This window comes from Melanerpes formicivorus, unplaced genomic scaffold (assembly GCF_026170545.1).
Source record: "Melanerpes formicivorus ecotype bairdi unplaced genomic scaffold, bMelFor1.0.p_v2 SCAF_33, whole genome shotgun sequence".
Lineage (NCBI taxonomy): Eukaryota > Metazoa > Chordata > Aves > Piciformes > Picidae > Melanerpes > Melanerpes formicivorus.
This window is the reverse complement of record NW_027142385.1, coordinates 8,323,666-8,344,173: the sequence shown is the minus strand read 5'-3', so window position 1 is coordinate 8,344,173 and position 20,508 is coordinate 8,323,666. Positions and strand designations below refer to the sequence as shown.

At 57.5% G+C, this 20,508-nt stretch overlaps 1 protein-coding gene across 3 annotated transcripts in view; it reads left to right on the top strand.

Moving 5' to 3' along the window:
- ABL1 (ABL proto-oncogene 1, non-receptor tyrosine kinase) overlaps nt 1-20,508 on the top strand; it is an 80,312-nt gene that overhangs the window by 50,917 nt on the left and 8,887 nt on the right. For all 3 annotated transcript variants that reach the window (XM_068155991.1, XM_068155990.1, XM_068155992.1), the window contains 6 exons: nt 6,120-6,293; nt 6,880-7,175; nt 10,633-10,905; nt 15,480-15,564; nt 16,404-16,581; nt 19,109-19,293. In XM_068155991.1, coding sequence (XP_068012092.1) covers nt 6,120-6,293; nt 6,880-7,175; nt 10,633-10,905; nt 15,480-15,564; nt 16,404-16,581; nt 19,109-19,293 — 1,191 coding nt within the window. The remainder of the gene's footprint in view (nt 1-6,119; nt 6,294-6,879; nt 7,176-10,632; nt 10,906-15,479; nt 15,565-16,403; nt 16,582-19,108; nt 19,294-20,508) is intronic.

Sequence of the window (20,508 nt, the reverse complement as noted above, 5' to 3'; positions counted from 1 at the left end):
TTTGGACACTATGTCTTGTCCCTGCTCCAGGAGCCAAGCCTGGGGAGGACCAGCAGCCTGCAGCTATTGCCCTCTCCCTGGAGAGTTTCTCTTCATGTGCTTGGGCACACAGCTGTGCCAGAGCCAAACCTGCAGTGCCAATGGCTCCTGCTGTCCTGGCTCAGCAGGCAGCCTTTGGTGCTGGCCTCCTGGCCAAACCATCCCCAGGATTCATCTTGAGAGAGGATCAGAGGAGAATTCTGCTCTCTGGGTGGTTCCCCAGCCTGGAGAGGTGGTGCTGTGTTGGGTGGGGTTCTGAGGCACCCTGATACACAATCATGGAATTGTTTGGGCTGGAAAAGACCTCTAAGGTCATTGAGTCCAAGCATCAACCCAACCCCACCATGGCCACTAAAGCATGGCCCCAAGTGCCATGGCCACAGGTTTCTTGAGCAGCTGCAGGCTTGGGGCCTCCACAACCTCCCTGGGCAGCCTCTGCCGGTCCCTGACCACTCCTGCAGCAAAGAAACTCTTTTAATCTCCAGCCTGAACCTCCCCTGGAGCAGCCTGAGGCCATTAGCTCTCGTTCTGTCATTGATTACTGGGGAGAAGAGGATCCCTCAGGGAGGGCAATTGCATCCAGGCAGCACTCCTGCCTGCCAGGGAAGAGCCTGCTGCTTGCTTCCTCTCTTCCTTGGCTATTTTTTGCTGCTCACCTCCTGGCCTCTCATCTCCCATCACTCAGCAGTGTTCTCTCAGAGCTGGCTCTGCCTTTCTCTGCTGGTTATCTGCTGCTTCCAGGCCTTCTCACCTGCCTCAGCCTCATTAAAACTCTGCCTGCCCTTTCTCCTGGGCTGTGGGGAGGAAAGGCTCACTCTGACTGTCCTCAGGCCCCAAACTGCTCATTCCCCAGACACATTCCTCCTTCCCTGGGCAGTCTGGGGGCTGCTTATGAAACCAGGGAGCTCAAACAGGAGATCTTGATGATTTTTTGGGGGGTTTGCTTCTGCTTTCTCTCCCCACAGCTCAGAAATGGCCACATTTCTCTCCCTGTGCTCCCTGGTGAGGCAGCCAAGGTGTCAGGAATACACCAGGGTCACTGGAATTCCCTTGGCTCTAGGTTCCCTTTCCCCTCCTCTCCCAGGGGTCACAGCTGAAGGTCAGACAGCAGGTTAGGAGCAGATACAGGACTAAAATCCACACTTGTGCCTTCCCCACTGCTGCTGGGGGAGCTGCTGGAGGAGGATGATGATCTTTACTGTGCCACCAAGGGCCTGGAGATGGAATCAACTCAGAGAAGGAGCTGGGGTGGAACCTGCAGGCTCATCTGAGAGAGCACAACCCCCACAAAGCCCCCCAGACCCCAACCAAAACCAACAGCACCAAAAGCCTCCAGATGACCAAACCATCTCAGGGAGCAGTGGGAGAAGCCTCCTGCTCAGGGTGCTCAGTGTCAGCTGAGATGAAGCTGTGCAGCTGGACCTGTTTGGGCATGGGCAGCGCAGCAGGAGCCATGGGGTGGCCTTGTTCTCTCCTCCCTGCATTCAGCAGGCTTGGCTGCCAGTGCTGGCAGTGCTGGGGGCTGCTGCTGGTGGCCACATGGGGAACCCAAGCTGCAGGGTGAGGGAGGAGGTCTGGATGGGGGAGGCTGGATCTGTCTGGGCACTTCTTCATCCCTCTGCAGAAATGCACAGTACTGGAAAGTGGTCATCTGGCCTCAGCTGCCTGTCACAGAGCCTTGGAACCAGAATGTCCTGAGGTGGAAGGGACCCCTAAGGGGGATCAAGTTCAAGCAGCCCAGGGCAGGAGCAGCAGGCACTGGCCCAGGGAGGTGGTGGAGTCCCCATCCCTGCAGGGCTTCAGGAAGCATCTGGATGTGGCACCTGGGGCCGTGGTGGTGTTGGGTTGGAGGCTGGACTGGGTGGGCTTAGAGAGCTGATCCCATGGCAGCAGTGGCCTGGGCTGCAGGAGGTTGTGAGGCTGTGCTGTGGGTGGCTGACAGCAGAGGCCTGGCCTGGGTTAGCCCCAAAGCCTTCTGCTGTTGGGAGAGGTCTGCCCTGCAGGTTTTGTTTTGTCAATCCATCTTCCATCAGGCTTAGAGAATCCCTGAGGACCCCTGGGGACAGCCTGGGACAGGGGCAGCTGCTGCCTGCTGTGTCTCAGTCAGGGACACTGAGCTGGATGCTTTCAGTCTGTAGCTCTGCCTTTGAGCAGGGGGGGTGCAGGGGAAGGAGCAGCTCTGGGCAGCACATGCTGTGCCCCCAGAGGGGTGCCAGCCTGTGCCCTGTGCTCCCCCACTCTGGAGACCTCATGGCAGAGGTGCCAGCAGAGGCTGCAAGCTCTCAGGATGTTTGCTTTGTGGGACACAGGAGGTCTCCTTCCCTGGGACTCTGTAGGAGCTGAGGCTGTGCTGTGCCTGTGCTGCTTTCCAGCCCTTCCCTGCCCTCACTTGAGGGAATTTGCTTCCCTTGGTCTGGAGCAGAGCTGTTGATGCTGAGAGCTTCTGCCATGGTCCCTTGCAGTGGCTGGTGGCTTGGTGCAAGCAGCCAGGAGGCAGGGAGGCTGTGAAAGCTTTGCCTGTGCAAACACAAACAGCTCCTGGGGAAGGCAGTGTGAGGGGGGATGGAGGAACTGCTGTGCCTCAGCATGGGAGCTGCTGGAGCCTGCTCCACTTCAGCCTGGGCTGCTGGGAGGTGTCCCTGCCCCTGGCAGGGGGGCTGCAACTGCAGGATCTTCAAGGTCCCTTCCAATGTAAACTGTTCTGTGGTTCCTTAAGGGTCAGCAGGCAGCTGCTGGTGGTGAGCTGGGGGCCAGCACTTCCCAGGAGCCCAGGTGCCACCTGGAGCATGCTGTGAGCAGAGTCCTGGCTTACAGAGGTGCTGGGACACAGCACAGGACAAAGAGGATGCAGGGCAGGAGTCAGAGCACAGAGATCCCTTGGAACTGTGCTCTCTCCCTGCCCCACAGCTGAGCCAGGCCAGCCTCCCGTGGCTGCTGCAGCCAGGCTGGCTTACTGGGAGGACTCCAGGCTGCTGGGGAGCTCAGCAGGGCTGCAGGGCTGGAGTTAGAACCAGCAGCAGGAGGTGAGCAGCTGCAGTGTGAGAGGGACTCTCATGGACAGCAAGCTCTGAGCCCTGCTCTGGGGGACTGCAGCTGGGGGGGATGGGAGCTGCTGGCAGCTCTGCTCCCACATGGCCACATCCTGCCTGCTCCTCCAGCTTCAGAGCTCTGTCCAGAGCCTGGAGGCTGTCCTCCCAGGCCTTCAGCAGTGTTTGGTCATGGTCTGTCAAGCTGCTGCTGCACTCAGGTCACCACAGCTCTGCTCTTCCCTTTACTCTCCTCTCTGTGTTGATTCAGGGCCTCATCCTGCCTTGCCCACTGCCCTTCAAGCTCCTTCTGGAAGTGCCAGGGTCTGGGTCTTGCATGTCTCCTGCCCAGCAGTGTCACACATGGGTGCCCTTTCCCAAGGGCTGGTCGGGACAGGACGAGAGGAAGGGGCTGGAGCTTGAGGAGGGCAGAGGCAGGCTGGAGGGTAGGAGGAAATCCTTGGCAGTGAGGCTGGGGAGGCTCTGGCACAGGCTTCCCAGGGAGGCTGTGGATGTCCCCTCCCTGGAGGTGTTCAGGGCCAGGCTGGGTGAGGCCCTGAGCAGCCTGGGCTGGGGGGAGGGGTCCCTGCCCCTGGCAGGGGCTTGGAGCTGGATGGTCCCTTCCAACCCAACCCATTCTGGATCCATTGGGGTGCTGGTGGCTGAGCAGGGCAGGGGCAGTCAGCTTGGGGGATTCAGAGGACAGGACCCCCTCTGTGTGCAGCATCCCTGGACTCACAGGGGAGGCCTGGGAGGTTCAGCAGATTCTGATACCTGCCTTTCACATCCCTTGCTCCTGCTGGGCTCTGGGTTCCATGGAGTCATAGAATTGTTAGGGTTGGAAGGGACCCCAAGGATCCAAGCCCCCTGTCTGCAGGGACCCAGCCCTGCCTGACTGTCCCCACAGCTGCTGGGGGCTGCTGGTTTTGGAATGGTGATGCCTCCTGGTTCACACCAAAGCATCTGTGTGTGAAGAGCCAGGCCCAGCACTGCTGGGGCACCGGGGAGGGCTTCTTGCAGGGCTCCTGCCTCTCCTCCCACAGCCCAGGGCTGGGGATCCCTGCCCATGCAGCAGCCATGCTTCCCCCTGCTGCAGCTGGAGGGGAGCCTGCCTGGGGTTTCCTGCCCTGCTGCTGGGTCAGTCCCCCCTGGGGGAGGCATTTCCCTTCCCAGCAGAGCTTCTGGTCCACCCCCCCTGTCCTGGTGTGTCCCATGTGTGGGGAGAGCCTCACGGGCTGGGGTGGTGTCTGCTGCAGCTCTGCTGCCTGCTCCAGGGGGGTCCTGAGGGGGGAACTCCTTGGAGTGTCTCCAGTCACTGCAGCACCCTCTTTGAGGAGGGAGCTTAATGGGCTTGAGAGCATCCAAGTGTTTTCCCGGGGAGATGATTACAGCTTCATTTGCTGTCTCTGTGGCTCATTGTTCCTCTCCAAGCAGACTCAGGCTGCTAGAAAACACATTCTGCAGGAAGCAGGCTTGGAGTGGTGCCAGGAGAGGTTGGGGCTGGGTATTAGGAAGAATTTCTCCCCTGGAAGATTGCTCAGGGACTGGCACAGGCTGCCCGGGGGGGTGGTGGAGTCCTCATCCCTGGAGGTGCTCCTGGACCCTGTGGCCTTGGCTCTTGGGGCCATGGCTTGGTGGCCATGGTGGGGTTGGGTTGATGCTTGCACTCAATGATCTTAGAAGGCTTTCCCAACCCAAACAATTCTGTGGTGCTCTGTCAGGGTGCTTTAGAAACCTTCAAGCACAAGGTTCCACTGCTGCCTGTCCTGGGCTGGTGGCAGCACAGCTGGAGGTGGCACCCTGGGGGCACAGCTCCCTGCAGTGGCACTGCCCCAGCTCTGGAGCCATGCCCAGAGGGGAAGCTTGGGCCTAAAGCCACAGAATGGTTTGGCTTGGAGCAGTCCGTTGAGCTCATTCAGTCCAACCATGATCTGACTCTAGCAAGGCTGGGGCTGAGCCCTGGCCCTCAGCACCACATCTCTGCCTCTTGGAAACACCTCCAGGGCTGGGGGCTCCAGCAGCTCCCTGGGCAGCCTGTTCCCATCTTGGAGAAGCCTTAGGGTGAAGAAGTTTCTTCTAATGGCCAACCTGAACCTCCCCTGGGGCAAGTCGAGGCCATTTCCTCTCTTGTCCTATCCTTTGTTACTAGGAAGAGACCAACCCCACCTGGCTGCAGACTCCTGTCAGGGAGCCACAGAGAGCCAGAAGGTCTCCCCTGAACCTCCTCTTCCCCAGTTCCCTCAGCTGCTCCTCCCCAGCCCTGTTCCCCAGGAGCTCCTCTTTGCAGCAGCCACTGCAATAAATCTTCTCTGATGTGCTTGGAGTTGTTTGATGCTCCCTGAGTGTCACACACCTCTCGGGCTGCAGTGTGCAGAACCCTTTGGGGCTTGGTTTTCCCTCAGCTGTGGAGCTCAGTTTTAAGGACGCTGTGTAGCTGGAGGTGTCTCAGGGTTCCTGAGGGTTCCTTGGGGGAAGTGTGCTCAGCACTGGGCTCCTGAGCAGCAGGCAGGAGAGAGGGCAAGGAAACCAAGCACAGCTTTGTGCTCAGAACAAGAGGAGAGCTGATTCAAAAGGCTGTGAGGAAGCCGAGGGCAGGGCTGGTTCTCAAGTACCACCTCTCCCAAACCCCCTCCTGCCTGCTGCTCCCTGCTGCACGTTGTGGCCATTCCATTTAGAGGCTAATTAAGGGATTTATCTTTGAAAGGTCTGGGGTTTGTTTTCAGATGTAACCACTCCAGCAGTTTGCCAGGAGCCAAAGGATTTGCAGGCAGCAAACAGCCGACGTGAGCAGCATTCATTTAGTGGAGGGAGGGAAGGAGGAAGGGAGGGAGGGAGGGAGAGAGCTTTCCCTCTCTTGCAGCCAGGGGAGGCAGGAGCTGAGGGACAGCGCTGGGACAAGGCTGCCCTGCCTATGTGGCAGGAGAGCTGCCTTAAAGAGCCAGCCTGAGCTGTGCTCTGAGGCTTGAGGAGCAGCCATGTCAAGAACCACTTGTGTGGGTGAAGCAGGTGGCTCAGCAGCAGCAGTGACCCTGCCCTCCCTCTCTGCTCCTGCAGAAGCCCTTCAGAGACCTGTGGTGTCCGACTTCGAGCCCCAGGCGCTGAGCGAAGCAGCTCGCTGGAACTCCAAGGAGAACCTCCTGTCCTGCCCCAGTGAGAATGATCCCCACCTCTTTGTGGCACTCTATGACTTCGTGGCGAGTGGGGACAACACCCTCAGCATAACCAAAGGTAAGGCAGCTGGGCAGAGGGGCCGAAGGAGAAGTCGCCCTGTGGTGACTCGGCTCCCCACCAAGCCCTGAGGGCTTCCTTCTCTAACCCATGCAGATGGCTCACAAAGCCCTCAGCCATCCAGGCCACCTGAGCTTGTTGCTCTGGGCAAGGAACTGGCTGCCAAAACTCCATTAGGAGCAAGAAATGCTCTGAGCTGGGCTGGGTTTGGATGCTGGCCTTGCTCCCTGCCAGCCAGCACAGGGCCTGCATGGAGGAGAGCTGTGCAGCTGCTGTGCCCTCCCTCAGTCCTCTTCCTGAGCTGTTCTCCCAGTCACACCTGCTCACCTTGCTAACCGAAGTGACCGGCTTAATGGCTTCTCCCCTCCTGGTCTCTCCCAGCCCCACCGAGCCGGCTCAGCTCAGCTGAAGTCTGCTGGCTCCCTTTCCCAAGCTCCAGCGGGCTGCAGGAGAGCCTGGCAGCGCCCCGAGGCTTGGCTCTGAGGGGCGCCTCCTGTGGCTGCTCAGCGGGTCCCCGCTCCCGGAGGCGCCGGCTGCCGGCTGTGGCAGCGCCCGGCCGCGCCTGAGCTCCCCTTCTCCTGCCCAGGTGAGAAGCTGCGCGTGCTGGGCTACAACCACAACGGGGAGTGGTGCGAGGCCCAGACCAAGAACGGGCAAGGCTGGGTGCCCAGCAACTACATCACCCCTGTGAACAGCTTGGAGAAGCATTCCTGGTACCACGGCCCCGTGTCTCGGAACGCCGCCGAGTACCTGCTGAGCAGCGGCATCAACGGCAGCTTCCTGGTGCGCGAGAGCGAGAGCAGCCCCGGGCAGAGGTCCATCTCCCTGCGCTACGAGGGCAGGGTCTACCACTACAGGATCAACACTGCCTCTGATGGGAAGGTAGGCTGGGGCCCCCCAGGCCTGGAGTGCAAACCTCACTGCTGCGCTCTGCCCGCTGGCTGCGCAGCGTCGAGCGGTAGGAGTGGAGCTGAGCAGCTCTGGGCAGTGAGGCTGGGGAGAGCCTGGCACAGGCTGCCCAGGGAGGCTCTGGCACAGGCTGCCCAGGGAGGCTGTGGCTGCCTCCTCCCTGGAGGTGTTCAGGGCCAGGCTGGATGAGGCCCTGAGCAGCCTGGGCTGGAGGGAGGTGTCTCTGCCCATGGCAGGGGGCTGGAGCTGGACGAGCTTGAAGGTCCCTTCCAACCCAACCCATTCCATGAGTCTGTGACTCTCTGAATTGTGCCTCCTGGGCACTGTGTTTCTCCTCTGCACTCACAGTAAACTCTGAGATTCAGCATGGCTGTGACAAAAGAGCTCTACACCTTTTAGCTCACATCTGCTGGGGTCTGATACAGCTCAGCAGTGGGACACTCTGAGGTAGGAGATACCAGAGCTGCATCAGAGCTGAATGCTACAGACACCACTCGGAAGAGGTTCTGAGGATGAATTCTTGTCCTGTGTCATAGAATGGTTTGAGTTGGAAGGGACTTGAAAGATCATCCAGGTCCAACCCCCTGCCATAGACAGAGCCACCTCCCACCAGCCCAGGTTGTTCAAGGTCTTATCCAACCTGGTCTTAAACACTTCCAGGGCTGAGATGTCCACAGCCTCCCAGGACAGCCTGTTCCAGTGTCTCCCCACCCTCCCTGTCAGGAGTTTCTTCCTAATGTCCAATTTAAATCTCCCCTGCTGTAGTTTCAGTCCATTCCCTCTCATCCCATCACCACATCCCCTTAGAGGAATTCCCTCTCCAGCTCTCCTGTAGCCCCCTGCAGGGATGGAATCTTCAGCAGACAGTCTCTGCCCCTGCCAGATCAGAAGAGTCAGTGCCTGCTGCTAACAGCTCAGTGAATACCAGGGACAGAGAGCTTTTTCTGAGCTCTCCTGCAGTATTTGTAACTCCCCTTCTGGTTCCCCTGCAGTACTCCAGGGTGAGCAGTGGAGGCTGTAGGCTGCTTCCCTCCCCTCCCCTCCTCCATGGGCCCTGGCTGTAGAGCCTTCATTCACTTGCTGTGTGCCACGGCAGTGGTGCCAGGCCATGCTTTGGGGGTGCTGCAGAGAAATGTCTTGGCCAGGTTTTGGGTTGAGTTTCATGGAAACATTGCTGCTGGCACTGGATTCCAGAAAATCTGCCCCTGGCTTGCCCCCAGGCTCCTGAGGTGCTGTGAACCATGGGGCTGGAGCATGGCTGTGCTGAGGCTCTGCTTGCCAGACTCCAGCAGGTAGAATCATGGAGTCAACTGGCTGGGAGAAACCTTCAAGTGATGGAGCCATAGAATCACAGGATGGCTTAGGCTGGAAGAGACCTTAGAGATCATCTAACCCAACCTCCCTGCCGTGGGCAGGAGGCCAACCAGAGCCTAACATCTCCCTGCACACAGCTGTTAGGCCCTCAGCACCTCATCCAAACATCATCTGAGCACCTCCAGGGATGGGGACTCCACCACCTCCCTGGGCAGCCTGTGCCAGTGCCTGATGACCCTTGCAGTGTCATTATTCCTAATATCCAAATATTATTATCCTATATCCTATATTATTCCTAATATCCAAAGTGAACCTCCCCTGGTGCAGCTCGGGGTGAGGCTTGGCCTTGATCTCAGAGGTCTGATCCAGCCTCAACAGTTCTGTGGTCTGCAGCTGATGGGGGTTGGAAAGACAGCACTGAGAAGCTGCACTGACCAAGAGCTGTGGCTCCTGGGCTCTGGCTCTTCATGCAGGGCTGAGCCAAGAGGCAGCCAGAGCCCTCCCCACCACCAGCACCCCTCAGCAGGGGCCATTTGCCAGGGGCATGCATCAGGTGCTGGAGCCTGCAGCCTGCTCCCTTCACCCCCCTGGGCAGGAAACTGTGACACCAGTGCTGCTGGGCTGGGGTTCACCGTGCTCTTCCCACCTCTAAAAGCTGAGGAGCTGGGGGGAGCAGAGCTAATGGCTTTGATTTTCCCTGTGTGGACTGGAGGCTGCTGCAGCAGGCCCCTGGCTCCGGGCCGCTCGTGTCACGCTCCATTAGCTGCGTCGCAGCGGAGCGTGGCTCTGCTGGGGGAGAGCTCTTACCTTCCACTCCCTCAGCACCTGGGGCCTTCCCAGCCAGCTGGATCATTACTCAGCCTGTCCAGGGGATTTAGTATCTGCTGCTGCTGCAGTGAGGATGAATGGTTTCTGTGGGATCGTGTCCTGTAACTAAGAGGAGAGGCTGGCAGGAGAAAGAGGTGTTGGAGAAACGTGTGGAGCAAGTGCTGCTGGGCACAGAGGTGTGCTGTGGCCAGGCTGAGCTCCTGGGGAGCACTGGAGGCTCCAGGCTTCCTCCTGGGGAGCACTGGAGGCTCCAGGCTTCCTCCTGAGGAGCGCTTGAAGGCTCCAGGCTTCCTCCTGGGGAGCACTGGAGGCTCCAGGCTTCCTCCTGGGGAGCACTGAAGGCTCCAGGCTTCCTCCTGGGGAGCACTGGAGGCTCCAGGCTTCCTCCTGGGGAGCACTTGAAGGCTCCAGGCTTCCTCCTGGGGAGCACTGGAGGCTCCAGGCTTCCTCCTGGGGAGCACTGGAGGCTCCAGGCTTCCTCCTGGGGAGCACTTGAAGGCTCCAGGCTTCCTCCTGAGGAGCTTGAAGACTCCAGGCTTCCTCCTGGGGAGCACTGGAGGCTCCAGGCTTCCTCTTGGGGAGCTTGAAGGCTCCAGGCTTCCTCCTGAGGAGCACTGGAGGCTCCAGGCTCCCTCTTGGGGAGCTTGAAGGCTCCAGGCTTCCTCCTGAGGAGCACTGGAGGCTCCAGGCTTCCTCCTGGGGAGCACTGGAGGCTCCAGGCTTCCTCCTAGGGAGCACTAGAGGCTCCAGGCAGAAGACCAGGGTCTTTGTGTCTGCAGTTTTCATGTTAGCCTTCTGTTGGAGTGTTAAAAAGGCCCCAGGGAGGAGGTTCTGTGCCTCACAGCAGGTTTGATTCGCTGCTAATGATTTTACTTCTGGGTTATTGATCGGTGCCCATCAGCAGGTGGAGCTGGCCAGCTGCAGAAGGCTCTGCAGGAGCCTGGGCCAAGAGCCCCTGGTTTGTTAGTGGCACTTGAAGGAGAATTCAGGGAGGTGGAAATGTCAGCACCCAGGCAGTGAGGATGGAATTGAGATGCCAAGGGTGACAGCTCCCTGCTGCCCAGGAGGTGTCCCAGGGGCTTCTGGGAAAAGGCACTGCCACCCTCCCAGCAGGCTGATGCTCTTCACACTCCTCCCTGCCCCGGCTCCAGCCCCACGCAGGGGTCTGCCCCGGGGTCGCTGCGGCGCTCGTCCGCGGCGCTGAGCCGCTCAGCCCCAGCCGCAGAGCTGCGGGGAGGCTGCCTGGGCGCGGCCTGCAGGGAGCTCTCTCTGTCTCCTCGGTCCCCAGCTGTACGTCTCCTCGGAGAGCCGCTTCAACACGCTGGCAGAGCTGGTGCACCACCACTCCACGGTGGCCGACGGGCTGATCACCACCCTGCACTACCCCGCGCCCAAGCGCAACAAGCCGACCATCTACGGCGTCTCCCCCAACTACGACAAGTGGGAGATCGAGCGCACAGACATCACCATGAAGCACAAGCTGGGGGGAGGGCAGTACGGGGAGGTGTACGAAGGAGTCTGGAAGAAGTACAACCTCACCGTGGCCGTCAAGACTCTCAAGGTAGGGGCTGGAGGCTCTGCAGCCTCCCTCTGTGTCCCAGCGGGGAGCCAGGCCGGGCTGGCTGCTGGCCTGGTGAGGCACCGGGGTGGTTGGGGTGTGGGTCCGTGGAGTGGGTTGGGTTGGAAGGGAAGGGAAAGGAAAGGAAAGGACAGGAAAGGTCATCCAGTTCCAGCCCCCTGCAGTGGGCAGGGACACCTCCCACCTGACCGAGCTGCTCGAGGCCTCATCCAGCCTGGCCTCCAGCACTCCAGGGAGGAGACTTCCACAGCTTCCCTCAGCAACCTCTTCCAGTGTCTCCCTGCCCTCCCTGGAAAGGATTTCTATAGAATAAGAATAAGAACAGACCAGACCAGGTTGGAAGAGACCTTCAAGATCATGGTGTCCAACCCATCAACCAATCCAACCCACCTAAACAACTAACCCATGGCACCAAGCACCCCAGCAAGTCTCCAGTCTTCAGTCTCAATCTGCCCTCCTCAAGCTTCAATCCATTCCTTCTCATCCTGTCACTCCCATTGCCAAAAGTCCCTCCCCAGCTCCTTCAGGTTCTGGAATCAGAGAATCATAGAATCAGCAAGGTTGGAAAGGACCTCAGAGATCATCAAGTCCAACCTGTCCCCCAAGACCTCCTGACTACTAAACCATGGCACCAAGTGCCACATCCAGTCCCCTCTCTGAGGTCTCCCTGGAGCCTTCTCTTCTCCAGGCTGAGCAGCCCCACCTCTCCCAGCCTGTGCCCTGTTCCCTGCCTAGTGGGAGGTGTTCCTGCCCATGGCAGGGGGTTTGGAACTGGATGATCTCTAAGGTCCCTTCCAACCCAACCCAGTTTGTGATTCTCTACCTCCTCTTTTCTGTGCTGCAGACCTGGGGCTGAGTGGTTTGGAAAGAGTTTGATCTTGTGGTGTGCTGTGGTGCCTGAGACCCCTGAGGCCATCCCCAGTGCCAGGGGGGTAAAGCTGAGTAAGCAGTGCCCTGGTGTGCAGGGGCTGGCAGGGGGGAGCTCTCCAGGGAGGAACACACCACCCCAGCTGGGGTTTGGAGGACAACTGGGGACTGGGAAATCCAAGGGCTGTGCTTCAGGGAGGCTTCAGATGGTTTGATCTTCTGCCTTCTGTGGGGTGTCTCCCAAAAGCCAACTCCCTGGGTACCTGGGAGTCCCCAGCAGCTCTTCCCAGCTGCTCCTTAAGCAAAAGATCCAAGAGGAGGAAAAAAGTGGAGGCAGGCTGAAAGCCATTAGAATTCATTAAGTGGCTTTAATGAGGAGCTGGGTAATCAGCTGTGTTGCTGGCTCTGCTCCCTGCTTTGTGTCTCCTGCTTGCCTTGTCTCTGGGAATGCAAATAGTGCTCTGTGAGTTCAGGAGGTCACTGCTTAATTCATTTATGTTTATGAAAACGTCTGGAGATCTTCTGGCACCTTCCACACGCATCCCATTTGATTGCTTAACAGCAGCTTATGCTAACTTGACACCAGGCTCTCCCTCCTCCAGTGGGGATGTGGTTTGGGCTGGCAGGAACAAACAGAGCTGGGGGGGGGGTGGTTGTTGGGGGTTGTTTGCTTCTTTCCTGCAATGGAAATGTTGAAGTGGAAGGAAGTGTGGAGATGCTTCGCTCTCGGGGGAGGAGCAGGTCCTCGATTTGGGGGAAAAGATCTCCTCTTGTGCTCCCAGCAGCAGCTCCCTCAGTGCTTCTGGGTTGCTATGGTTGCAGAAAGTATTTTCATGTTGGCCTCTTTTGGACTCTGGAGGTTCCTGCTGCTGCTCCCCAGCGGAGAGTCCGAGTGGCAGCTTGCGCAGGGAGCCAGTGACACCTAGTGTTGTCCCTGCTTGGGGACTGCGGGGCGTGCTCGGGGGCCGTCCCGGGGCTGGGTGGGGCTGGGATGGGAGCAGCTTCAATGGCAAATGGCTGTTTACAGCGGAAAGCAGACTCTGGCTCTTCCCTGGAGGGCTGTTTGCTGTAGCATCCCCGCTCCTGCCGCTGCTTGCGGGGCGAGGGTTGGTACCTGCTGCCTCCAGCTGCCTCCTTTGGCTCCCAGCTGTAGCTCGCTGCTTTCATTCCCTCCCCTCTGAACCCCCTCAACAAAAGCCAGCTGAATGTTATCCCATCAAATCTGTTTGTGCACAAAGAGAAAGCTTAACACAGAGCATGACTGTTTCAAACACCTCCAATAAATATTTGATGCAACATGACTCCAGGTGGCTCAGAGCCTGCCGAGGAGCAGCCACGTTCCACCGGGGACCGCAGGGAGAACCCAAGAGGAGAGCTGAGGAAGGCTTCAGCCCACAGTTATGCAGCCTTGAAAGCACATTGCTAATCTGCCTTCCCTAAACCCATCAGCCTGCTGCCTGGCAGGTGGGATTAGAGCTCCCTTCAAAGTTTTGGGAAACACTTTTCAAATCCCATTTAGATCCCAGGCCCCCCAGGGGGAGCACAAAGCCCTGGGCAGGCTCTGCGCAGCCCTGCAAGTGACTCACTTTTGTTTGCCTCTGAGAGCATCACTTGCAAAACTTTCTAGGGCTCCTCTTGTTCCTTCCTCCTCTTCTTGTTCCTTCTCTCCTCCCCCCACCCCACCTGCACCTCTACTTCAGGTATTGCCACAAGGAAGATGAAAGGGAGGGGAGGGAGGAGGAGAAGCGATGCTCGCTGCGGCTTCCCGGGGAGCAGCGCTGCTTGCGAACGCCCCTGCGCTGTTCAGCGTTCTGTCAAGTACCTAAATGGAGCTCCTGGCTGGCTCTCAGGGCTCTGGGTGCCACAAGGAGGCTCTCAGAGCGGCACAGCCTGTTCCTCAGCTCTGGGAAGTGCAGGGCAATGCTTTGCTGCTTAGATGCTCCCCATTAAAATCCATCCCTGGGAGCTCAGCGAGCCACACAGGACACATCGGCTGTCGTGAGGCTCTCATCCCACAGCACAGCTCTGTAGGCTTGCAGCCGGTGCTGGTGGAAGGGGCATGAGGTGGGCAGTGGCTGCAGCAGCTGATGGTGGAGCTTTGAGACCTGCTGGACTAAGCAGAGCCTGCTGTGACCATGGCCAGAGGTTGCTCCCCGTGAGGGCCATTCAGTGGCTGGGCTGTTGTGAGCTGGGCAGCTCAGCACTTCCTTAGTGCACACCTGGAGTCTGCAGGCAGCAGAGCTGCTGCCTCTTTCTTTTGCCCTCTTGTATTTGACATTTCCCCTCCCCACCCCCAGCAGAGAAGCTGGATTTGGAATCAGGCAGCTTGCAGCCCTGGTGTCCCTTAATGCCAGGGCTTGGTCCTGTGCTCCCCCAGGACAACACTCCACAGCCAGACTGGTTTGGCTGCTTCCCTGGCTTTGTGCAGGGGAAGCTGGAAGCTGGTTGAGCCTGGCCCTTTGCATGAGACCAGCTTCTCAGAGGTCACTGTTGGAGCTCCCTGTGGCCTCCCTGCCCCTCTGGGTGCTGCTCAGACGGAGGAGCAGCGGCGCAGGGAGCAGCCTCTCAGGGCTCACGCAGCACTCAGGGCACCGATGGTATTTAGGGTAATTTTGTCAACCTGGATTCATAACCTACTTCCCTCTGCCAAGGAAAACAGTTGAGGCTGTGCTCACCAGGCCCTCTGGGCGACTGCCTTGGAGGGGCTGTGCCTCAGCACGTCACAGCTGCCAATCAAGCTAATTGGCAAGGAATGGGCAATGATTGAGTGGAGCCTTGGCCGCCTGCTCGCGCCGCTAGCTGCAGAGCAGAGCTGGCTGAGCCTCCAGCAGCAGCCCACTGTTATCATTCTCACCAGCAGCAGTAAATCCTCTCCAATCCTGCCTTAAAACACTTCGTCCATGTAGCCTGTCAACATTAATCCATCAAGGAAAATAAGACAGGAGAATACAATATGGAGGTGGAAAGAAACCTCGCTGCAGGGAGAGCTCCGTGGGGTGTGCGCCGCTCTGAAGTGACCTCCTGGCCATTGGGGGCTTTGTGTGCCTCAGACAGGATGGCTTTGGAGCAGGATGGGCTCCTGCCTGGCTTTGTGTCGTGCCAGGCAGCTGTCTGGTGTTGAGCAAACAGGCAGTGACAGGTCTGCCCCGCACGGCTCCGGCGTGGGGCAGCCTCTAAATGCCAGCAAGGAAGGCTCAGACCTCAGGCTCTGACTCCTGCAGCGGCTGCCACTGCTCCTGCCTGAACTGGGAGACCTCCTACTCCCACCCAGTGCAGCTGGGCTGCCCACATCTCATCAGCCTCTGGGGCATTTGGCTGTGGTGTCCTTCCTTTGGTGCCCATCCCTTGCTTTTCCTCTCCTTGTTTCATCTTCTCTCCCTGTTTTTATTCCCTGGCAGGGACAAGTCCATTTTTCCTTTTCAGCTCCTGAGTGGTCCTGTGAGAGGCCCTTCACAAAAGGGGTATGGATTTTCCTGCCCTACAAAAAGCCTCCCTTAGAATAAGAATGAGAGCAGTATATGTTTTTCAGCTTCCACAGAGCCTCAGCCACAGCTCCTTGGCCATTGTGCTGGGGCTGCAGGGAGAGATTGCTTTGAAAGAGCTGTGCTGGATGCTGTCAGTTTGCAGCTCCAAAACTTCCCCCTCCCCTGTGCAGTGCCCTTGCCAAAGCTTTCCCCTTTGTGCTGCAGGAGGACACCATGGAGGTGGAAGAGTTCTTGAAGGAAGCTGCAGTAATGAAGGAGATCAAGCATCCCAACTTGGTGCAGTTATTAGGTAAGTGATAAATACCAAGCAGAGGGATTTGGACTAAACCCTTGTGCAGTGATAGGGATGTTAAGGAGCAGATAAGCTGCTTACCACAGCAAGGCTTTAAATACAGACACTCATTGTCTGGCAAAATTCACCATTTGTACCACTAAGCCATGAGTTTTAATGAGCTCTTCCCCATCCTGTTCAACTTGCCACAGCCTGGAGAGGAAATTAAAGCCTTCTGTTAACCACTTCTGAGCAGGATTCCTCCTCTCCTTCCCCAGCTCAGGAGGGACAGGGATCTGCTGAGAGAGTCCAGCAGGGGCTAGGAGGGTGATGAAAGGAGTGGAAGATCTCTGCTGTGAGGAAAGGCTGAGTGCCCTGGGGCTAGGAGAGGAGAAGGCTGAGAGGGGATCTGATCAGTGCCTATGAATATCTGAGGGGTGGGTGCCAGGATGGAGGTGCCAGGATGACGGTGCCAGGCTCCTCGTGGTGGTGCCCAGTGACAGGTCAAGGGGCAGCAGGTACAAGCTGGAGCAAAGGAGGTTCCACCTCAGCATGAGGACAAACTTCTTTGGTGTGAGGGAGCTGGGGCCCTGGAGCAGGCTGCCCAGAGAGGTTGTGGAGTCTCCTTCTCTGGAGGGATTCCAACCCCCCCTGGCTGTGTTGCTGTGTGCCCTGCCCTGGGTGGTTCTGCTCTGTCAGGAGGGGTTGGAGTCAATCATCTCCAGAGATCCCTTCCAACCCCCTGCCATTCTCTGTGAGCCCCATCCCTTCTGGAGGTCAAACTTGCCCTAGAGAGCCAAAGCTGGAGGCTGTCTGGCATTCTGCAGCCCTCACTGTGAGCATTCTGCTGTGCCCAGGGGTGTGCACCCGGGAGCCTCCCTTCTACATCATCACCGAGTTCATGACCTATGGGAACCTGCTGGACTACCTGCGGGAGTGCAACCGGCAGGAGGTCAACGCCGTGGTGCTGCTCTACATGGCCACACAGATCTCCTCAGCCATGGAGTACCTGGAGAAGAAGAACTTCATTCACAGGTAGGAAGGGAGGCCTAGCACCCCTGAACCTCAGAGCAGGAAACACTCCTGGTTTAGGGCTGCCAAGCTGGTCGCAGGGCCGGAGAACCTCTCCTACAAGGACAGGCTGAGAGGGTTGGGGCTGTTCTGCCTGGAGAAGGCTCCAGGGAGACCTCAGAGCAGCATTTCAGTGTCTGCAGAGGACCTGCAGGAAGGCTGGGGAGGGCCTGTGGGGGTGGGACAAGGGGCAGTGATCTGAATCTGGAGCAGGGCAGAGTTTGGTTGGACATCAGGAGGAAGCTGTGCCCAGTGAAGGTGAGACACTGGAGCAGCTTGCCCAGGGAGGTGGTTGAGGCCCCATCCTTGGAGCCATTCAAGACTAAACTTGCTGTGGCCCTGGGCAGCCTGATCCAGTTGGAGGTGTCCCTGCCCATGGCAGGGGGGTTGGACAAGATGACCTTTGAGGGTCCCTTCCAATCCGATGCCCTCTGTGCTTCTGTTTGTGTCCCTGCCTTTCAGACTACCATGGCACTGCCTTAGCTGCACTTGGTGCCCTGTGTTTGACACACTAGGGCATCAGCCTGGCTGCAGGATGCTCTCCTCATGCCTTTCCTTTCACCTCTGGAGTAGCTGCAGGGGAAAGCCCTATCAGTACTTCTGGATTTGGGGCAAGAGCCTCAACTGGAAACGCTTCCCCAAGTCCCCAGAGCACATCAGCCCAGCTCACCGCTGCTCTCCCTTGCTTCTAGCAGCCCTGAGACCCTGCTGCAGGTGCTCACAGACCCTCTTACTGCCTTCCCAGTCCCTGGTCCTCCTTGTTGCATCCTCTTTCCCCTCCCAGCTCTGTAGGGGTGGTCTCCCACCGTTGTGCATTGACTTCACCGAGCAGCTCTGCGCTGGCTGAAGCCTCAGAGTCTCTGACCTTTAAGTGTGCAGCAATTATGGCTGCAGCTTTGCATTCTTCATCGTGTGCCAGTGGCCTCCTAGCAATGTAATGACAACGTTCTGCACCGAGCCTGGAGAGCCACTGAGCTGCCTACAAGCCTCTCTCTGTGCCAGAGCTTGACCTTTCCTGCCCAATTAGTGGGAGTAGGAAATTAGCAGCTGCTTCTTCGTGGAGACCAACATGCAGCTCGTGTGGAAAGGGTTCTGGGTGTTCCTCTAAGCCAGGCCTCGTCCCTGCTGCCTGAAAGGGCTGTTGAAGTGCTTCTGTCAGTCAATAAAGTGAGGGCTGATGCTGCCAATTAAGATTCCCAGCCTTTGATTTGCTCTCTTCAAAGTGTCTCATCCCTGAGGCTTGTAGCAAGTGGACTTCCTGTCAGTCCCCTCCGCCTGCTCTCCTGCTCACTTGGTTTCTCCTTCCTCCTGCTGACCTATTTCTCTGAAATAAAAGGCTTGCCATCTTCCCTTATCACACACCCCCACACCCCACCCCCCCATTATCTTAGGAGTCAGCATTCCCATCCCTGGATTCCAGAGGCTTGGATGTGACCCTGTTTAATGACTTGGGGAAGGAGGAGGGGCTTGCTTCTGGAGAGGAGCTTTTGTTTAGCCCCACAGTGTGGTAATCAGCATTGATAAGGAGGTGTCTTCAAACCCAGGGAAGCTTTAATGGGCATCCAGTGAGACAGACTTGGGGGGGGGGGGAAGGGTTTTAATTTATTCTGATAGTGCAGAACAAGGCAACAGCAGCCTCTGCCTCCTATCTGAAGATCTCACTGGAGCTTGCTGTTGGAATCAATTTTGAGTCCAACCTGACATAATCTGGAAAAGTGTTTTTAATGAAACCTGTTATTAGGAGGGAGCTGCTTTGTGCTTCATGCTTTTTTATCCTCCTGAAGCATTTCCCAGGCTGCCAACAAGCCAAGGAAGTGGCAGAAGCAATGTTCACATCTTTCATCTGCCAGGCTTGGAGGCAGGTGATGAAACAGGGAGGAAAAGCTTAATTTGGACTTAATTTGAAGCTTAAAAGGAGAAAAAGGGAAGGCTGAGAGCAGAGCCTGCAACAGGTTGGGAAAAGGCCAGAAAGGTGGCAGGAGAAAGTTGGGTGCTGAAGTGTGGTGTGCTCAGGGGGAGGGGGGAAGCAGAGCTGGGAGCTAAACGTGGTGCTTGAGAAAGGACTGGAAAAGGAGTTCTGGGGAGCAAGTGGTGTTGCCTGGGGTGAGCAAGGTGTGAGGGAGGTGGGCAAGAAGTGAGAGGCTGCGAGCTGGTTCCTTCCGCGCCCAGCCCCAGCTATTGATAACTCCAGCAGCTGACATTTCTTGGCAGTATTTTTATCCTGAGGGTGGCAGCTTTTATTGAAAGTGAGGGGGCTTCTGGAAGCTTTCCCTTCAGATTTCAAACCCCCAAAGTTTGGATGACAGTCCTGCAGAGCCAGGGTGCAGAATAACTTTCCCTCTTCCCTCTGTGTGTGTGTGTGTGTGCATCACCACATCCCGCCTGGGGCAGGCTCTGCTGAAGAGCCATCACACCCTGCCCCAGCTCGCCTTGCCCTTGCTGAAAGTGAGCTGGGGAAGCCTCCTGCTCAAGGTTTTGTTGTTCTTTGCAGGGACCTTGCTGCCAGGAACTGCCTGGTGGGGGAGAACCACTTGGTGAAGGTGGCAGATTTCGGCCTGAGCAGGCTGATGACAGGGGACACCTACACTGCCCACGCCGGAGCCAAGTTCCCCATCAAGTGGACAGCACCAGAGAGCTTGGCCTACAACAAGTTCTCCATCAAATCTGATGTCTGGGGTAAGCCTCTGCTTGGAGCAGTGGAGCCTTCTCTGGCCTTCTTCTGCAGGGCTGTGAAGTGAGGCCGTTGTGGAGCAGTGCAGGAGGGGGCTCAGCTGGAGCCGTGCTGTTGAGAGGGCTTGGAACTAAGCTGTGCTAAGCCAGGCTTTGGGCAGAGCACTGAGGATGCTGACTTTAGAGGTTTGAGCTGGGGCTGTTCAGCCTGGAGAAGAGAAGGATCCAGGGAGACCTTAGAGCAGCTTGCCAGTACCTGAAGGGGGCTGCAGGAGAGCTGGGGAGGGACTTGTGACAAGGGCTGGGAGTGATAGGATGAGAGGGAATGGATTGGAGCTTGAGGAGGAGAGATTTAGTCTGGAGATGAGGAGGAAATTCTTGACAGTGAGTGTGAGGAGGCACTGGAACAGGTTTCCCAGGGAGGTTGTGGAGGCTTTAAGCCTGGAAGTGTTGAAAGCCAGGTTGGATGAGGCCTTGAGTGACCTGGGCTGGTGGGAGGTGTCCCTGCCCGTGGCAGGGGGGTTGGAAGTGGATGAGCTTTGAGGTCCCTTCCAACCCAACCCATTGTGTGAAGTGCTGGCAAGTGTGGAAATGAAGGAAACTGGGGGGTTTGGAGAGACTTTGGTGTTTAGAAATGCATCAAGTGGGGCTGGGGGGGCAGCAGTGCCACTGCCCTGACAGAGCTGTGGCACAGCACTGAAGCCACAACGTGGTCCATGGGCAGCAGCTTTCTAATTACTTGAAGGAGGAAAGTGCAAATCTGCTTCATTTGGTGTTACAAGGGGGGGAAAAGGAAGAATAATAATGTGTGTATCTGTCTGGTGATAGCTCCAAGCTCATCTCTCTGCATTCTGAAATAATCATCTTTGGAATGAGATGAGGAGAAACAGAGGGAAAATTTGATGACAAATGGTTATTGAGGAGCCCTGAGGTGCTGGTGATAAGAGGAGGCTTAGTGAAATGGAGCTGCACTCCCTCCAATCTGACCCCAGAAAAGCTCATTGAGCTTTTTATCAGCTTTTCTTGGGGGGTTATATCTCTGTTGGTCACATCCTCTGAGGTGCCCAGTGACATGAGATAGAACTTTGTGGGCCATGGTCCCAGAGGCACTTGCAAAACGTTATCCTGAGCTTGTTCTGACGAGAACAACCCAGCAGGGAGGCAGAGTCTGGGGGAAGCTGTGCAGAGAAAGGCTTGGGCTGGAAGAAACTTTCAGGCAGT